This window comes from Rutilus rutilus (genome assembly GCF_951802725.1).
Source record: "Rutilus rutilus genome assembly, chromosome: 9".
NCBI lineage: Eukaryota > Metazoa > Chordata > Actinopteri > Cypriniformes > Leuciscidae > Rutilus > Rutilus rutilus.
Window position 1 is genome coordinate 14,151,717 of NC_140223.1, and position 15,083 is coordinate 14,166,799.

The 15,083-nt window shown below is 38.2% G+C and overlaps 1 protein-coding gene across 1 annotated transcript; it reads left to right on the forward strand.

Annotated features, from left to right (window-relative positions):
* Positions 1–127: 127 nt before the first annotated feature.
* Positions 128–8,888, forward strand: LOC311297568 (TRPM8 channel-associated factor homolog). Its single transcript, XM_084419922.1, has 8 exons — positions 128–177; positions 1,419–2,154; positions 2,231–3,222; positions 3,314–3,408; positions 3,553–3,766; positions 4,203–4,442; positions 4,564–4,901; positions 6,099–8,888. Exons 2-8 carry the CDS (start codon positions 1,538–1,540, stop codon positions 6,339–6,341), a joined length of 2,739 nt encoding a protein of 912 aa, XP_084276048.1. The 5' UTR covers positions 128–177; positions 1,419–1,537; the 3' UTR covers positions 6,342–8,888.
* Positions 8,889–15,083: the final 6,195 nt, after the last annotated feature.

A 15,083-nucleotide genomic window follows, 5' to 3' on the forward strand; every position in this document is an offset into this window, starting at 1 on the left:
GCAATAGCCAATCAGAAAATAGCACTGTTGTATCTGGGTAAGATTTAACGCAACAACCATTAAAAAAAAGCATATCCTGGAATTGTTCAAGTGATTCTGCTACAACATCTCCCGAAAGTTTTTCGTTCACCCACAGAGGAAACCACTCCGAGCTCCGAGCATCACTTTGAGCACAGAGTAAGTCAAGATCTCCTGTTTTAATGTTACAACAAATTTACAACTTGTTTGACACAAACAGTGACAACTTGACTGCTGTTAGAGAATGTTTCCCAGATAATTAGCATCAGTTTTTCATGAGTGTCTGTAATTTAGCCAACAGTTTTACAGCCTGTTCACTGACAACACCTGCTCAGAACAAGTAGTCTAGGCCTAGTCATATTTTTGTTATCACACGATGATTGACATATTGTCACATTATAAACATCTCTCTCTCCAAATAGGCTTAATAAATTTATTAGCACTAAATAAATTAAAGTGTATTGCATAGTCGGTGTTATAGGTCACTTTTAAAATCATGTCACTCTTGCCTGTCTTCAAAACTTTAGAGCCCTGTGAAAATCAATACAATACAAAAGAATAGTATGAGTCTATTCAGTTTGTTTACGCCTGTTAGATGATAAATCTTAATTTTACATAACTATTATCATGAGATAGGATATCCTGCTAATAATTATGGCTTGATAAACACAGTTTATTTACTATGCATAATGCAGTACCAACAGTTTATTTTAAAGTGGCAAGCGTTTTTTTCTTACAACTATGGAACCCCGCACATAACATATGCATACATATAAACATAGAATATTTCATAGTCTGAAGCTAAAAATCAGAGTATGTGCCCATCATACGCTTTTCTGTGAAATTTGTCAACTATTGGCTTTCCTGTAGATCAAACAGTAGAGCGTTGGCGCTTGCAATGCCAAGGTCATTTGATTCCCAGGGAAAGCTACTCGTCTCACACAGGATACAAAATACAAATGCTGAAGGGAGTGGGTGATGGTGGTTTCTAGATAAACAAACAAAAGGAAAAAGGTTTATTTATGGGCATGCTCCTAGGGTGTGCTCCTTATCGGTCAGCCATAGTCATAGCCACAAAAACATTCCCACAGTAGTTAGCCTACACAAAGCTAAGAAGGAAAGTCATTTGAGCTTGCTTGTATCTACAGATAAAGTTGAGTGTGTGCAATTTAATATCAAGTTGCAATTTTTACATCTGTAGTCACAATTGGGATTGGATGGGAAGTAAAGTTTCAATTGTGTGTTCACTTCAGATTTGTGTATACTACTGTATATTAAATGTAATTCGTTAAACAACAAAAAAAAAAATACATTTACAAAATTACATTTCTATTTGTTTTTAAATATATGAAACTTGATTTTTTTTTTTTCTCTCTCTCTCATTTTCTGTCTTTGTGTAGGACTGAAAACCAATCGGTATGATTTTTCTGCATGCACTCTGGTGGAACAGACCCAGTGTTCAGACCCTTTAAAACTGTGTGTGTTTTGAATTGACTTACTAAAACAGAAGTAATTCACCATGGCACGCGAAAAGGACTACTACAGTCTCATGTATGGGCTGCAGGAGCTTGATTTCCAAGGAAAAGCAGTGCCCAGTGATCTTGTACTAATAGGTGAACATGCCTTTCCACTTGCCATGAATCCAAGAGGTCAGGTGTTGATGGCTGCATCTCTTTACGGTCAGGGACGTATAGTGGTGTTGGGACATGAGGAATACCTAACACGCTTTCCTGGCCTCGTCGAGAATGCTTTAATGTGGCTTATGCCATATACTGGTGATGCCGGCATTGTAGGAATTCAAAGGAGTTTACGTTCAGTAGTTGAAAACTTGAACTATTGCCCTATCAAGACAGAGCTAGGAGACTTCCGTAATGGATTAGCTATATATATCACAGATGCTTACTGTGTTGAGACCTGTGCAAAGGATCTGGTTGCTTTCCTCAAAGCTGGAGGTGGTTTGATCATTGCTGGCCAAGCATGGAGTTGGTCTTATGACCACCCACAAGAAAACACTTTAAAGAACTTTCCAGGAAACAAGGTGTGCAGTGTTGCAGGAATTTATTTCTCTGAACTCCCAGGAGAAGTTGGCAACTTTCCTGTTCCAAGAAACATCCCTACTAGTTGGCTTTCTGTATCGTAAGTTCAGCACACATGTTTGCTTTTTACCCATTCTTTAAAAAACCATTCACTATTTGTCTTGTCTTTTTTTCAGAATAGGCAAAGACTTCAAAGATGATCTAGAGTTCCTGCTACAAGGTGTGTCCGAGTTTGACACCCAAGGAGGGGCTATAGCATCTGAAGTGATGGTGCATGGACCATTAGCATTCCCCATTGCAGTCACTCCTCCTGGAAAAGCATTCATTGCTGGTGCTTATTATGGACAAGGTCGAGTAATTCTGGTATCCCATGAAGGCTACCTGGGCCGGGACTCTCTGTCCACATTCATGATCAATGCTATCAAGTGGCTTGATGAGGGTCGGAAGGGTGTTATTGGGATCCTACCCAGCCTCAAAGCAGCCCATGGGGTATTGAGCAAATCAGGTTTAGATTGCCAGTTGACCGGCTTCAGAGAAGATCTAAGCGTCTACGTCTGCACTTCCTACAGTGATGCCCAATGTGCAGAGATCCAAGAATTTGTTGCTGAAGGTGGAGGACTTCTGATTGGGGGTCATGCCTGGTATTGGGCTCAGACCCACTGTGGCTGCAATGTGATGACCAAATACCCAGGAAATCATATTCTTAACAAGATGGGATTGTGTCTCTTAGGCAATACCTTGGGTGGAGGGTTATATAAGGCCCTAGATATAGAGCATAGTTGTAGAGAGGGGTACCACTTTCGTAGAATGCTGCAGCGGTTTGCTGAACATGTAAGCCTGGGGAAAGAATTGACTGCTCATGAACAGGGCTGCTTGAAGCAGTTGGGCAGTGACTGTGCCAGTTACCTTCGTATGTGTTCTCATGACAGTGCCGCCTACACCTCAGTAGTAGCAATTCTTAGTGACATAGTGAAAGAGGTCGGTGTTCCACAGGTGTGCAGTAATTGTCCTGTTGAATGTGCTAAAGACCACCTGATGCTCCAAATTGGATCTGAGCTATACAAAGTGTCACCTAATCCTGATGCCCTACTTCCATACATCATCAAGGACAGACCCAACTTGCCCACTGTGTCTAATGCAAGAGTTCGGATCAGTGCTAACACTGCGGGTATGAAAGATTTCTTGCCAAATGCAGAAGGAAAAATGTTATTCCTTGTTTAGTTTGACTATTTGAAGCACTATAAAATTACTTGTTTCAGGTTGTGAAGAATGGATAAGCACAGGCTTATATCTTTCTCATGGTATGAAGACATACATATCAGTACCTCCAGAGATTGTTGGGAAAAATTGGCAGGTAATCAATAAAGTCTACTCTATACATGTTTCCAATCAAGGAATGGTGCTGTATGCAATAGTTATACTTGTCATTCTAGATACAACCATATTACACATAGGGCTTGGAGAGCATGTTATTAACATGAGGAGATACTCTATGTAGGTGCAGCTTGGTTGCCAGACAGATAACATTGGTGAAGCAAACATCCTGAAACGGGCTCCTGTGGTCCATGAGCGATTCCCTTTGGACACAGAAATGGTCCAGGTCTGGAATTTGTGGGGAGGGCTCATCTACCTAATAGCACCTCCCCAGAGCAAAGTGGATGGGGTGGAAATTGTCGTGCAGGTCTCAGTACAGGCTCCATACTTTAAATCTGGTAAGAATTCTGAATTAATATTCAGTGAGCATCACAGTAAGGTTTCTATTCAGAACATTTAAAGGTGCTCTAAGCGATGTTACACATTTTTCAGGCCAAAACATTTTTTGTCACATACAGTAAACATCTCCTCACTATCCGCTAGCTGCCTGTCCCCTGAACACACTGTAAAAAAAAACGCGGTCTCTGTAGACAGCCCAGGCTCCACAAACGGCAAGAAAAACAAACTGGGCTAACCCGCACCACGAAACATAACAAACTGTTCCAGCCAATAACCGACAAGAAGGATTTGGGGGTGGGGTTAATGCGCGGATGAGGAGGAGGGAGGGTCTAGCTAGCCTCCGTTTTGTTTGACAATACTTTGAACGTCAACAAGAAGTGACGTCACCCAAAATCACTTAGATCACTACATGATAAAACTTGTTCTGTCCCTCAGGAGAGACTAGTGTAGCTGACTGGGTGAGCGGGATCCGTTCGGCACCTGCCCCCTGGGCAGAACTTGAGTTTGAGAACATCATCATCACATTAGAATCAGAAATTATAAGGAATCTGGACTGCCCTGATGAGGTGGCTACACTCTGGGATACCATAATGAGAAGCATAACTGACCTGGCAGCAAGGCCTGCCAAGTTGCCCCGCAAGGAGCGGTTTGTTGCTGATGTTCAGATCTCTCACGGTCAGTGGTACTATTGCTGGGATGAAAAAACCCCATCACTATTACAACAGAATCATGCCATTATTACCTATTATATTCTCACAATTCTGATGATAACATGTCCCCCCTTTCACCCCTTCAGGTTTCATGCATGCTGGATATCCCATCATGATGCAAACCAACTCTGCCCCAGCACTAATAAACGTAAAGGAAGCCTATAAAAGTGGTCTTTGGGGACCCATTCATGAGTTGGGTCATAACCAGCAGCGTGGAGTTTGGGAGTTCCCTCCACACACCACTGAGTGCACCTGCAACCTGTGGTCCTTATACGTACATGAGGAAGTTCTGCAAATGAATAGCGCTAATGCTCATCCAGCCATCACTCTAGAAAAGCGTCAGGCTCGTGCAAAGATGTATCACAGTGGCGGAAAGGATTTAAAAAGCTGGAGAATGTGGACGGCACTCGAGACTTACATGCAGGTAAGAACAGACTGTGTATAATGTTTTAACAGTTTGTTTAATCATTTAAATGCATGTGTTTTAAAACATAGTTTGATAATGTAAATTTTTGGTTACATCATCATTGTCAGTATTGTAATTTTTTAAAGAGAGATTAAAGCAATAATGGATTATTTGTGAGCCCTAGAAGTAATAATTCATTATTTTAAGGTTAATTTTTAAAGGGATACTCCACTTTTTTCGGAAATAAGCTCATTTTACATCTCCCCCAGAGTTAAACAGTTGAGTTTTACCGTTTTAGAATCCATTCAGCCGAACTCCGGGTCTGACGGTACCACTTTTAGCATAGCTTAGCACAGATCATTGATTCTGATGAGTCCAGTAGCATTTCTTTCAAAATGACCAAAGAGTTTCAATATTTTTCCTATTTAAAACTTGACTCTTCTGTAGTTAAACCGTGTACTAAGATCGACGGAAAATGAAAAGTTGCGATTTTCTAAGCCTATATGGCTAGGAACTACTCTCATTCCGGCGTAATAATCAAGGAACTGTGCGGCTGTACCATGAGTGCAGCAGGCGTAATGATATGACGCAGCGCCTGAAAATAGTCCCCAGCTCGGTAACTTCTTCCAACGTGACCGGGACTAAGTTTGTCTAACCTATTAGACCTATTTTCAGGCGCTGCGTCATATCATTACGCCTGCTGCACTCATGGTACAGCCGCACAGTTCCTTGATTATTACGCCGGAATGAGAGTAGTTCCTAGTCATATAGGCTTAGAAAATCGCAACTTTTCATTTTCCGTCGATCTTAGTACACGGTTTAACTACAGAAGAGTCAAGTTTTAAATAGGAAAAATATTGAAACTCTTTGGTCATTTTGAAAGAAATGCTACTGGACTCATCAGAATCAATGATCTGTGCTAAGCTATGCTAAAAGTGGTACCGTCAGACCCGGAGTTCGGCTGAATGGATTCTAAAACGGTAAAACTCAACTGTTTAACTCTGGGGGAGATGTAAAATGAGCATATTTCCGAAAAAAGTGGAGTATCCCTTTAAATACAAAACAATAAAATCTGATGCGGAATAAAAAAATAAAAAAATGTAATTGTAATTGTTTAGTAATTATTATAAAAAAATATAATTATATAAATATAAAACATATTTTTACCCATTTTTATACCCATCCCATCATCCTTTTTATTTTTTATTTTTTAAGCTTCAGGAAAAATTTGGCTGGGATGCTTTTAAGAAAGTTTTTACTGCCTACCATACTATGAGTGGAGTGCCAAATGACAATGCAGGCAAGATGAATCTGTATGCTGAGACCTTCTCCAAGGTGGTCAACATGAATTTGTCCCCCTTCTTCAAAGCGTGGGGTTGGCCCATCCAGCCCAGCACAGAAGAGAAGATCTCTCATCTCCCTGAGTGGAATGACCATCCTATGAGCCAGTACGCATAAGAATCTCTCAGTTTTAATATAATTGAGGGGTTAGATTAAGTATACAAGATGATATATGCTTATCTGGGGTTTCATGGACATTATTGTATTCATGTCTCTCATTTGAATGAATTGTGTGTAGTGAAGTGTGTAGATGAGCAATTGATTCATATCAATATAAGGCACAAACTTATACATATAATTTAAATATGCTGAATGGCTATTGGGCAAGTGGGCTAAGGTTTTATATCCTGAACATGCATGTTAAAAACACAACATATACATATACAAATACCAAAAACTACATGTATGTACTACAATTAAAATACTGTCAGTATGGCATGGCATTTTGAATTGGTGTACTTTCCTTTCCTATGCAAGCGAATTTTGAATTGGTGTACTTTCCTTTCCTATGCAAGCGAATTAATCATACATACTATTTTATAAGATACTAACGCCATCTTCACTTCAGTGCAGTCTGTTTCCAGATATGAGGGCTGATGCTGCAACGGCAAGGAATGATCCAATGAACGAAGGTTGCGGAGATTTGCTCCTCTTCTGCAAACGTGTAGTCTAGACAGCCTCCTTGACGATGGCACTGATCGTGGTTGTTCCGGGTAGACGAAGTCAGGACAGTGTTTAAAAGAGTACAAAATCCGGCCATGGTCACAGCTGGAAACCAGACCTACAAGATCCGCGTGACTCGGGCCTTCATGCAGCAAGGCACGGAGGTGCCTCCTCAAGCGTACCAACACACCGCCACGTGTGCCCCGTCTTCTACACCGTTTCTTCCTCTGATGGTAATCGCAGGCCGGTAATCGACATATTTCAGATGGCAGGAAGGTCGAAAAAGGAGGATCAGGAATCTTGTACCCCCCGTAATTCGGATCAGAGAAAATTTCAACAGTCCTCTGTATATTGAGGAGAAACGAACGGTCATAAACTGTGGTAATTTTTTGTGCAGACAAACACACAAACAAGACGAATAAACTCAGTACAGAGGACATAGACAACAGACGACGGCTTGCCAAACACCACACTGGCGCCATCTTGGTCTCTATAACATTATACAACCTGGATCATTCATTAAAGGTAGACTATCATCCACCAACACACGCAGACTTTTCAACTTAATGTATTATTCTTCGATTCAAACAAACCTCATTGGTTCCTGTGGAAGTTCAAACGTGCTGTATAACACATGAGAATGAACCTCACTGGTTCTTGCACGTCAAGCAAACACGCTTGAGCTTCTGTTTACCACAACTGATGTCTGCGTGGATTAATGTTTATGTGAATTAAAGCCTATATGACATCTCAGACTGTCTGATGGCAGATATGTAAAGATAAGGGTTTTTCATACCTTTGAGGTTTTTGTTACTGTTTTGTACATGTTGTCATATTTTGTTTTATTGACCACAATATTATTGTTGATAATTGTTGACAGGGGCACTTTTGATTAATTTTGAACTAGGGCACGGGCTTGAGAAGTTTACCAAACTGTGATGACTTACGCTTCTGAGAACCCTGGAAATGTGAAAAAAGTCCATTCAAAATCTAGACCATTTTTTTGGAGGTTTGGTGCAATGTTTTAATTTATGACTGAATGGCAAGAAAAAATTAATTATGCAATATTTTATTGCGTACCTTGTAACACCATATCACAATGAAGCATTATCTATTGAGATTATGAGAGAGCTTTATTGCCAAACATGTTTGCACACAAAAGGATTATTTTTTTTATTTTTTTTTATTTTTTGGTTACAGTACACAGAGACAACAACAGTACAGAGATCATTAGTCTTTGTCTTTGTAATATTGAAATAAAAAAGAAGGGTATTGTCATTTATTTGACAATACCCTTGTTCTTATTATATATATATATTGAATAAGAAGAAGGGTATTGTCAAATAAATATAAGAAATATTGCATATTGTTGTCATTGCATAGTAGGGAGAACAATTACTGTTCATGAGGCAGATTGCCTGGGGGGAAGAAACTTTTCTTGTGCCTGGCTGTTCTGGTCTTTGCTCTGTAGTGCCAGACAGCAAAAGTTCAAGAGAAGGTGGTTTAGATGTGAGGGATCCAGAGTGATTTTCTGAACCCTTTTTCTCACTCTGGACGTATATAGTTGTTGGCGGGTGTACAGTTCTCTAGGGTTTATAGAATACTACTTTGCTTCCTGAGAAGTTGACATAATCCTTGAGGCCAATAAATTTATTTAAAAAGCATCATTATATTTGCACCATCAATCCATAAGCAGGGGCATGACTTGGGCTAATAGTCCCTAATGTTTTGTTTTTGTTTGTTTTCAATATGGTATTTTGTCATTTTTGAAAGTGTGGTGAGATTTGGTACTGCATCTCATCTCCTGATTAGCTTTTAGTATCGTTGTATCTAAATAGCCTTTTGCTGTCAGGTCAGTATAAGGTTAAATCATCCCTAGCTTGTTTAATTGTACCCCCAAATCTAGGTATGTCCATATAACACTTGTGAAACCATAACCATTCCTTGTCATCAAGTCTTGTGAATTAAATTTATGCTTACCCTCTGGTAGAATTCTTCCTGTGTCCTCAGTTGGGCTGTGATAATACCAGAAGTACTAATGTGCTCTTAATATCACTTATGGAACTGCAAGCTGATATAAAAATCAAACGGTGTTTGTCTTTATGAAATAAAAATGTATTTAAACAAACGATTTTTATAACTGGTTACACAATGATTAATATGCGTATCAAATATATCACAAATTACAGGATATAATAATTCAGCTTATCCAACCTTAACAGGGCAGTCCTGTATAAGAGGATATTACAAAGACTAATTTGCCTTGTAAGCAGTTCACGCAATAAATGTAAAAATAATACTTGTTCTCTTAGTAATACAAGTTGGATTAATACAGCAGAGCAAATTGAGCAAAAAGATTAGAGAAAGAACTAATTTCTTCTCTTGGATGCACTAGACTTCAGAATCAAAAATGCAACAACTCAAATTCAAAAAGCAGAGATTATATATGGAACGGGGTTACATTTTGTTCCTCTTTAGCATTGCTTGGGTTTTTCCAAGAGAAGTGAAAACATACAGTATGACCATGTTCCTTGATGGTAATAATAAAACACATAACATCAATCATCAGTCTCAACCCGAGCAGAGTTTTCCGCTGCAGGCACTGTTTCCCAAATATTATTCTTCCTGCCCTTCCGGCTTCTGTGTCTCAGATTCTTTCTTAGGTGTGTGCGCGTATACTGTATGTATCTGAAAGTGAGTTTGTGGGTTCATAAAACATTCCCAAATTCAGGCTTTGTCCTCCAAAAGTCTAGTGGCAATTGGGTTGATTTAATGTGCAATCTAGACTAGAGTACACATGAAGAGTTCAGATGCAAAAGCCTCTAAGTGCCATCTGAAATTTTCTTTTAGAATGATCATTTTTATCAAGCTCGTATATTTAAATTCAGTAATTTCACTTAAATGGCAATGAAAATGACCAATTTATTGTCATTTAAGTGAAATTACTGAACTTAAATATACAAGCTTGATAAAAATGATCATTCTAGAAGAAAATTTCAGATGGCACTTAGTATGGAAGCAGATTAGTCTCAAATGTAATTCACGCAAAAAACATGATTCACAAATGCGTAGACAATTTCACATGCATGAAACCTAATTCACGTGCACACAAAAAAAATCCACGTGCGTGAAAAAAAATATATATTCACAAAAAGCAATTCACATGCGCAAAATAAAATTATATACTCATAAAATACATTTCACAAATGCAAAACACAATTCGTAGATATACAACTGTGCACAAAAACCTTTGAATGTTTAAAATGTATGAGTGTATCCTTGCATTTGAATGTGCAAATCGTCATTCACGTACGAATCACCTTAGATACAGTGCTATGCATAAGTTTAGACACTCATGCTAAAGTTGACTAAAAAGAGGAATAAAAAATCATCTTTTGGAAATTGAACTTAATGCCTTAATTAAAAAAATTAGGAAAAATCCAACCTTTAAGGACACCAATTTTCTTTGTGAATGAATAATGTATCGTAAATAAATAAATGTTCTTCCTTAAAATACATGGTGCATAAGTTTGGACACCCCTATGTTAAATTCCCATAGAGGCAGGCAGATTTTTATTTTTAAGTATTTTTTTAAATTTTTTGTTTAGGATACTATGCATCCTGATAAAGTTCCCTTGGCCTCTGGAATTAAAATAGCCCCACATCATCACATAGCCTTCACCATACCTAGAGATTGGCATGGGGTACTTTCCATAAGATCATCTCTCAATGCAAATCAAACTAGCTATTAGGCTAACTGAAATAAAACCATGCCAATCTCTAGGTATGGTGAAGGCTATGTGATGATGTGGGGCTATTTTAATTCCAGAGGCCAAGGGAACTTTATCAGGATACATAGTATCCTAAACAAAAAATAAAAACAAATACTTAAAAATAAAAATCTGCCTGCCTCTATGGGAATTTAACATAGGGGTGTCCAAACTTATGCACCCTGTATTTTAAGGAAGAACATTTATTTATTTACGATGCATTATTCATTCACAAAGAAAATTGGTGTCCTTAAAGGTTGGATTTTTCCTAATTTTTTAAATTAAGGCATTAAGTTCAGTTTCCAAAAGATGATTTTTTATTCCTCTTTTTAGTCAACTTTAGTATGGGTGTCTAAACTTATGCATAGCACTGTATGTGTGTGTGTGTGTGTGTGTGTGTTTTTGAGACTTTGCTGGCAGCATAAAGGCCTGTTCACACCGGGACGAATTTCGCGCGCGATATTCGCCGACGTTTAACGCCTCGTGACTAAACAAAGGGCGCCAATGTGAGTGTGCACACCGGCGCGAAAAACGGCACGCGTAAAAGCGTCATTTTTAAAAAAACGCCTCGGGTTCGTTTTTTTGGTTTGACGCGCCGCGTCAAAAACTATCCTACCAATGAGATTGGCGCTTTTGCTCACGTGTCTGGAGCTTCTGAAGTTACAGTAAAACACAACTTGGGGGCGCTCAAACACAAACGGTCTTGCCGTGCACACGTACGTAACGGCGAAGAAGATATACACCAAGTAGCGTCTACACTGCCGGGAAGAAATAAGACGAGGAAGATGCAAGGCAAGATGAGTGTAGAGCTGCTGGTCTCGTTGGTGTCGGAACATAAAGAACTATATGACAAACGCGACAGCGACTACAAAAATCTTGATAAAAGAGAATTGTTATGGAGTGGTTTCTGTTTTACATTAAGCGCCATCTAATGTCAGGGAATGAATTTGCATGTTCACTCGGCTCATCGTCAGCGAAAATCGCTTGGGTGTGAACACAAAAAACGCGTTGAAAAACGCTGGCGAATAACGCGCGCCGATATTCGTCCCGGTGTGTAGGGCCCTTAACACTTGTAACACAGAGCAGTCCTACTCTTTAGCCAATCAGATTTAAGCTTATCAATCGACCAATCAGTATCACGTGAGGGCGGGCCTACCTACATGTTACGTCATCAGCTTTTGACCAGTTTATGGCTGAGCAGAGGTAAGTGCAGTTAATCGTTCATTTCTGTGTTTAGAAGTTAGAGATCATTTGAAGCAATAGTTTATTAACTGCTGTTTAGTCCACATGTGAATATAAACATTTATTTTTAGTATTGATGGATTTTCATGTCCTGTCCACCACACATTCAACCTATGATAATGTATGTAATGACGTGCATATATAGGAGACATGTTTTGATCTGCATATATTATGTAGTTTTATTGTTTCAGATTTCCAAGACAGATGATGTATGAAGTTGCAGACAACCAGTACTGTGATCTTACCATTTCTACTGTAATTCTTTGAAAACAGTCATGTTGCAAGCCATCCATTTTGACAGTTGTTTCAACAAGTGGTTGAAAGTGATGCATTGTTACTGTATTCAGTTGTCTCCTGCGGACTATGTACACGCTTTAGGAATAAAGCCTTGCTATGGATGCATTATTAAATGTTCTTGTAAGAATTAAAAGATTCAGACATAGTTCATAGTACAATTAATTTGAAAGTTTCTGAATCCTTTGGGAATAAAATATATAAAATGACTTGATCATGATTAATGTTCCTGTTACATATGAAGATCATGAACTGACACTCTAAACTGTAAAGCACAATATTCAGTACAGAAAAATATACGTCTCTTCAGGAGTTGTGAGATCCAGTCAGAGTGTACTTTGCTTTTAGAGTATATAAATATAAGTGCAATACATCAAGTGAAAAGTTAAAAAATGAATTGTGTTCAGTCCGGTCATCAGTAGACCTCTCTGTTAGGACATATAAGATTTTGTCCTGATATTTAAAGTACTAAAACCCTATAGTACAAGAGGTGCAGACAGAGGACGTGGGAGATTAAGTGATGGTATTTGAATAGAGTTTACGGAGTAATCTTAGTCGCATAATCATAATTGCCTTTCTATGATAAGTACCTTTGTCTCATCAGCATAAAATCAGATTTGCCTATTTTACTAGGCAAAGTAAAATTAATGCTTCACAATACTGTCATGAGACCTTAAGATGACAATAAAAAACCTTATTTAAAAACCTTGCGATGACAATACAGCACAAAACATAAGGAAATGCATGTTGAATATATTGCTAACACTCTACAATAAGGTACAATAACTTAGTTAACATTAGTTCATGTATTAAATAACCATGAGCAATACATTTGTTGCTGTGTTTGTTAATCTTTATTAACGTTAGTTAAAAATACAGCTGTTCATTGTTAGTTTACAGTGCATTTACTAATTAACAAAAAATAATAAAGGCTGTTCACGTGCAGTTCATTATTAGTTCATGTTAACTAATGAAACGTTTTAATAAAGTGTTTACCAATTAAGACATAAATACAAAAAAAAAAAGGTATAAAAGAGAATTAAGAAACACCATGAATTAAGATAATCCTGATAAAATGCAGGGAAACAAGTGTTAATAATAATTTAACATCATACACAAATGGCAAAAAACACTGGGTGCTCATTAAAATAGGTCTATTCACTATTTAAAGAACAATCTCGATGGGTATTGACCACAGATGATTGTTTTGCAATCATTAGCGTGATTGTAGCTGTGAGAGCTGTCTGTACCTTCAGCTAAAATACAACAAAACAAGCATCATTCTTCTTCATTTTTGACACGATATGGGACATCTGATTACAACAACACTTGCTTACATCAGTTAATAGTTCATAAACTATTGCTTCAACTGATCTCAAACTTCTTTAACTTCAGTTAACACAGAAATGAACGATTAACTGCACTTACCTCTTCTCAGCCATTAACTGGTCGAAAGCTGATGACGTAACATGTAGGTAGGCCCGCCCTCACGTGATACTGATTGGTCGATTGATAAGCTTAAAGTCCCTGTAAAGTCAAAATGAAGTATGTGTTCTGAGTTTGTCACACCACAGAAAAATGTGTTATTAGCCACCCAGCCAAATTTGAATGATAAAAAAAGCCGGCAAGTACATAAAATAAGCTATCAAAATCTTGATAAAATGAGCAGTAGTCTCTGCTCTCAGACGGAAGTTTATAAAACTATCCCGTGTAAAATGATCACTACAGAGGCGGGTTTTGGCGGTGATCCTCAGCTGTCCATCAAGGTGGCTCTTCACAAAATTAATCCACCTCTTCTTGATGTGATTGTTTTTCGGAAATTTAAATAAGGACACCGATCTGTTTTGTACGTGATCGCATCCAGGTAGTACGCATTTCCGCGACGAAGGCATAGCTAGCTAGCAAACTGTAGGCTGTACTGACAGTAACTTGCGATCGGCAAACTGATGTGAATGTGCTATATTGTTAGGGGAGGGCCAGCGTCAGGGGCTCCAGTGCGTCATCGAGTAGGGGCGTGTCCAGGAGCTCAGGGGCTCCAGTGCGTCATCGAGCCCCCGTTTTAGCCCCGCCCCAAAAATCCGGAACACAGTGGTGAAAAACTGTTTAACGGTCTAACTCACAATTCAGTACTTCACAGTTCACAGTCTTTGTAATATGTTTTAGCAATACATTTCTAACATTTATAATGTGTTTAGAATTTTTTTTTAGAATTGCCTTTACAGGGACTTTAAATCTGATTGGCTAAAGGGTAGGACTGCTCTGTGTTAGGAGTGTTATGCTGCCAGCAAAGTCTCAAAAACACACACACACACACACATATCTAAGGCGATTAGTACGTGAATGACGATTTGCACATTCAAATGCAAGAATACACTCGTACATTTTAAACATTCAAAGGTTTTTGTGCACAGTTGTATATCTACGAATTGTGTTTTGCATTTGTGAAATGTATTTTATGAGTATATAATTTTATTTTGCGCATGTGAATTGCTTTTTGTGAATATATTTTTTTTTTTCACGCATGTGGATTTTTTTTTTTTTGTGCACGTGAATTAGGTTTCATGCATGTGAAATTGTCTACGCATTTGTGAATCATGTTTTTTGCGTGAATTATATTTGAGACTAATCTGCTTCCATACTTAGGCTTTTGCATCTGAACTCTTCACATATTCTGTTGAGCTCGTATTTTAAAGCAGAACAACTTAATTATGAACTTTGAGCATTCGCATCATTTCCCCACTTTAATACTTGACAATAATGACAAGGTAAAAAATAAGATAATATTAATAGATGTAAAAAAAAAATAAAGTTAATTTTAAAAATGGTTTTCAAGTCTCTAGTTGAGTTTTTACTTAATACACATAAACATTTAATCTGTTTCCTGTTTAAC

What these genes read in the sequence shown, in the direction of transcription:
- LOC311297568 (XM_084419922.1), top strand. Translation starts at nt 1,538, where the DNA reads ATGGCACGCGAAAAGGACTACTACAGTCTCATGTATGGGCTGCAGGAG. An exon ending in ACTAGTTGGCTTTCTGTATC is followed by an intron (nt 2,155 to 2,230) that starts GTAAGTTCAGCA and finishes TCTTTTTTTCAG; the next exon opens with AATAGGCAAAGACTTCAAAG. An exon ending in CACTCGAGACTTACATGCAG is followed by an intron (nt 4,902 to 6,098) that starts GTAAGAACAGAC and finishes TTATTTTTTAAG; the next exon opens with CTTCAGGAAAAATTTGGCTG.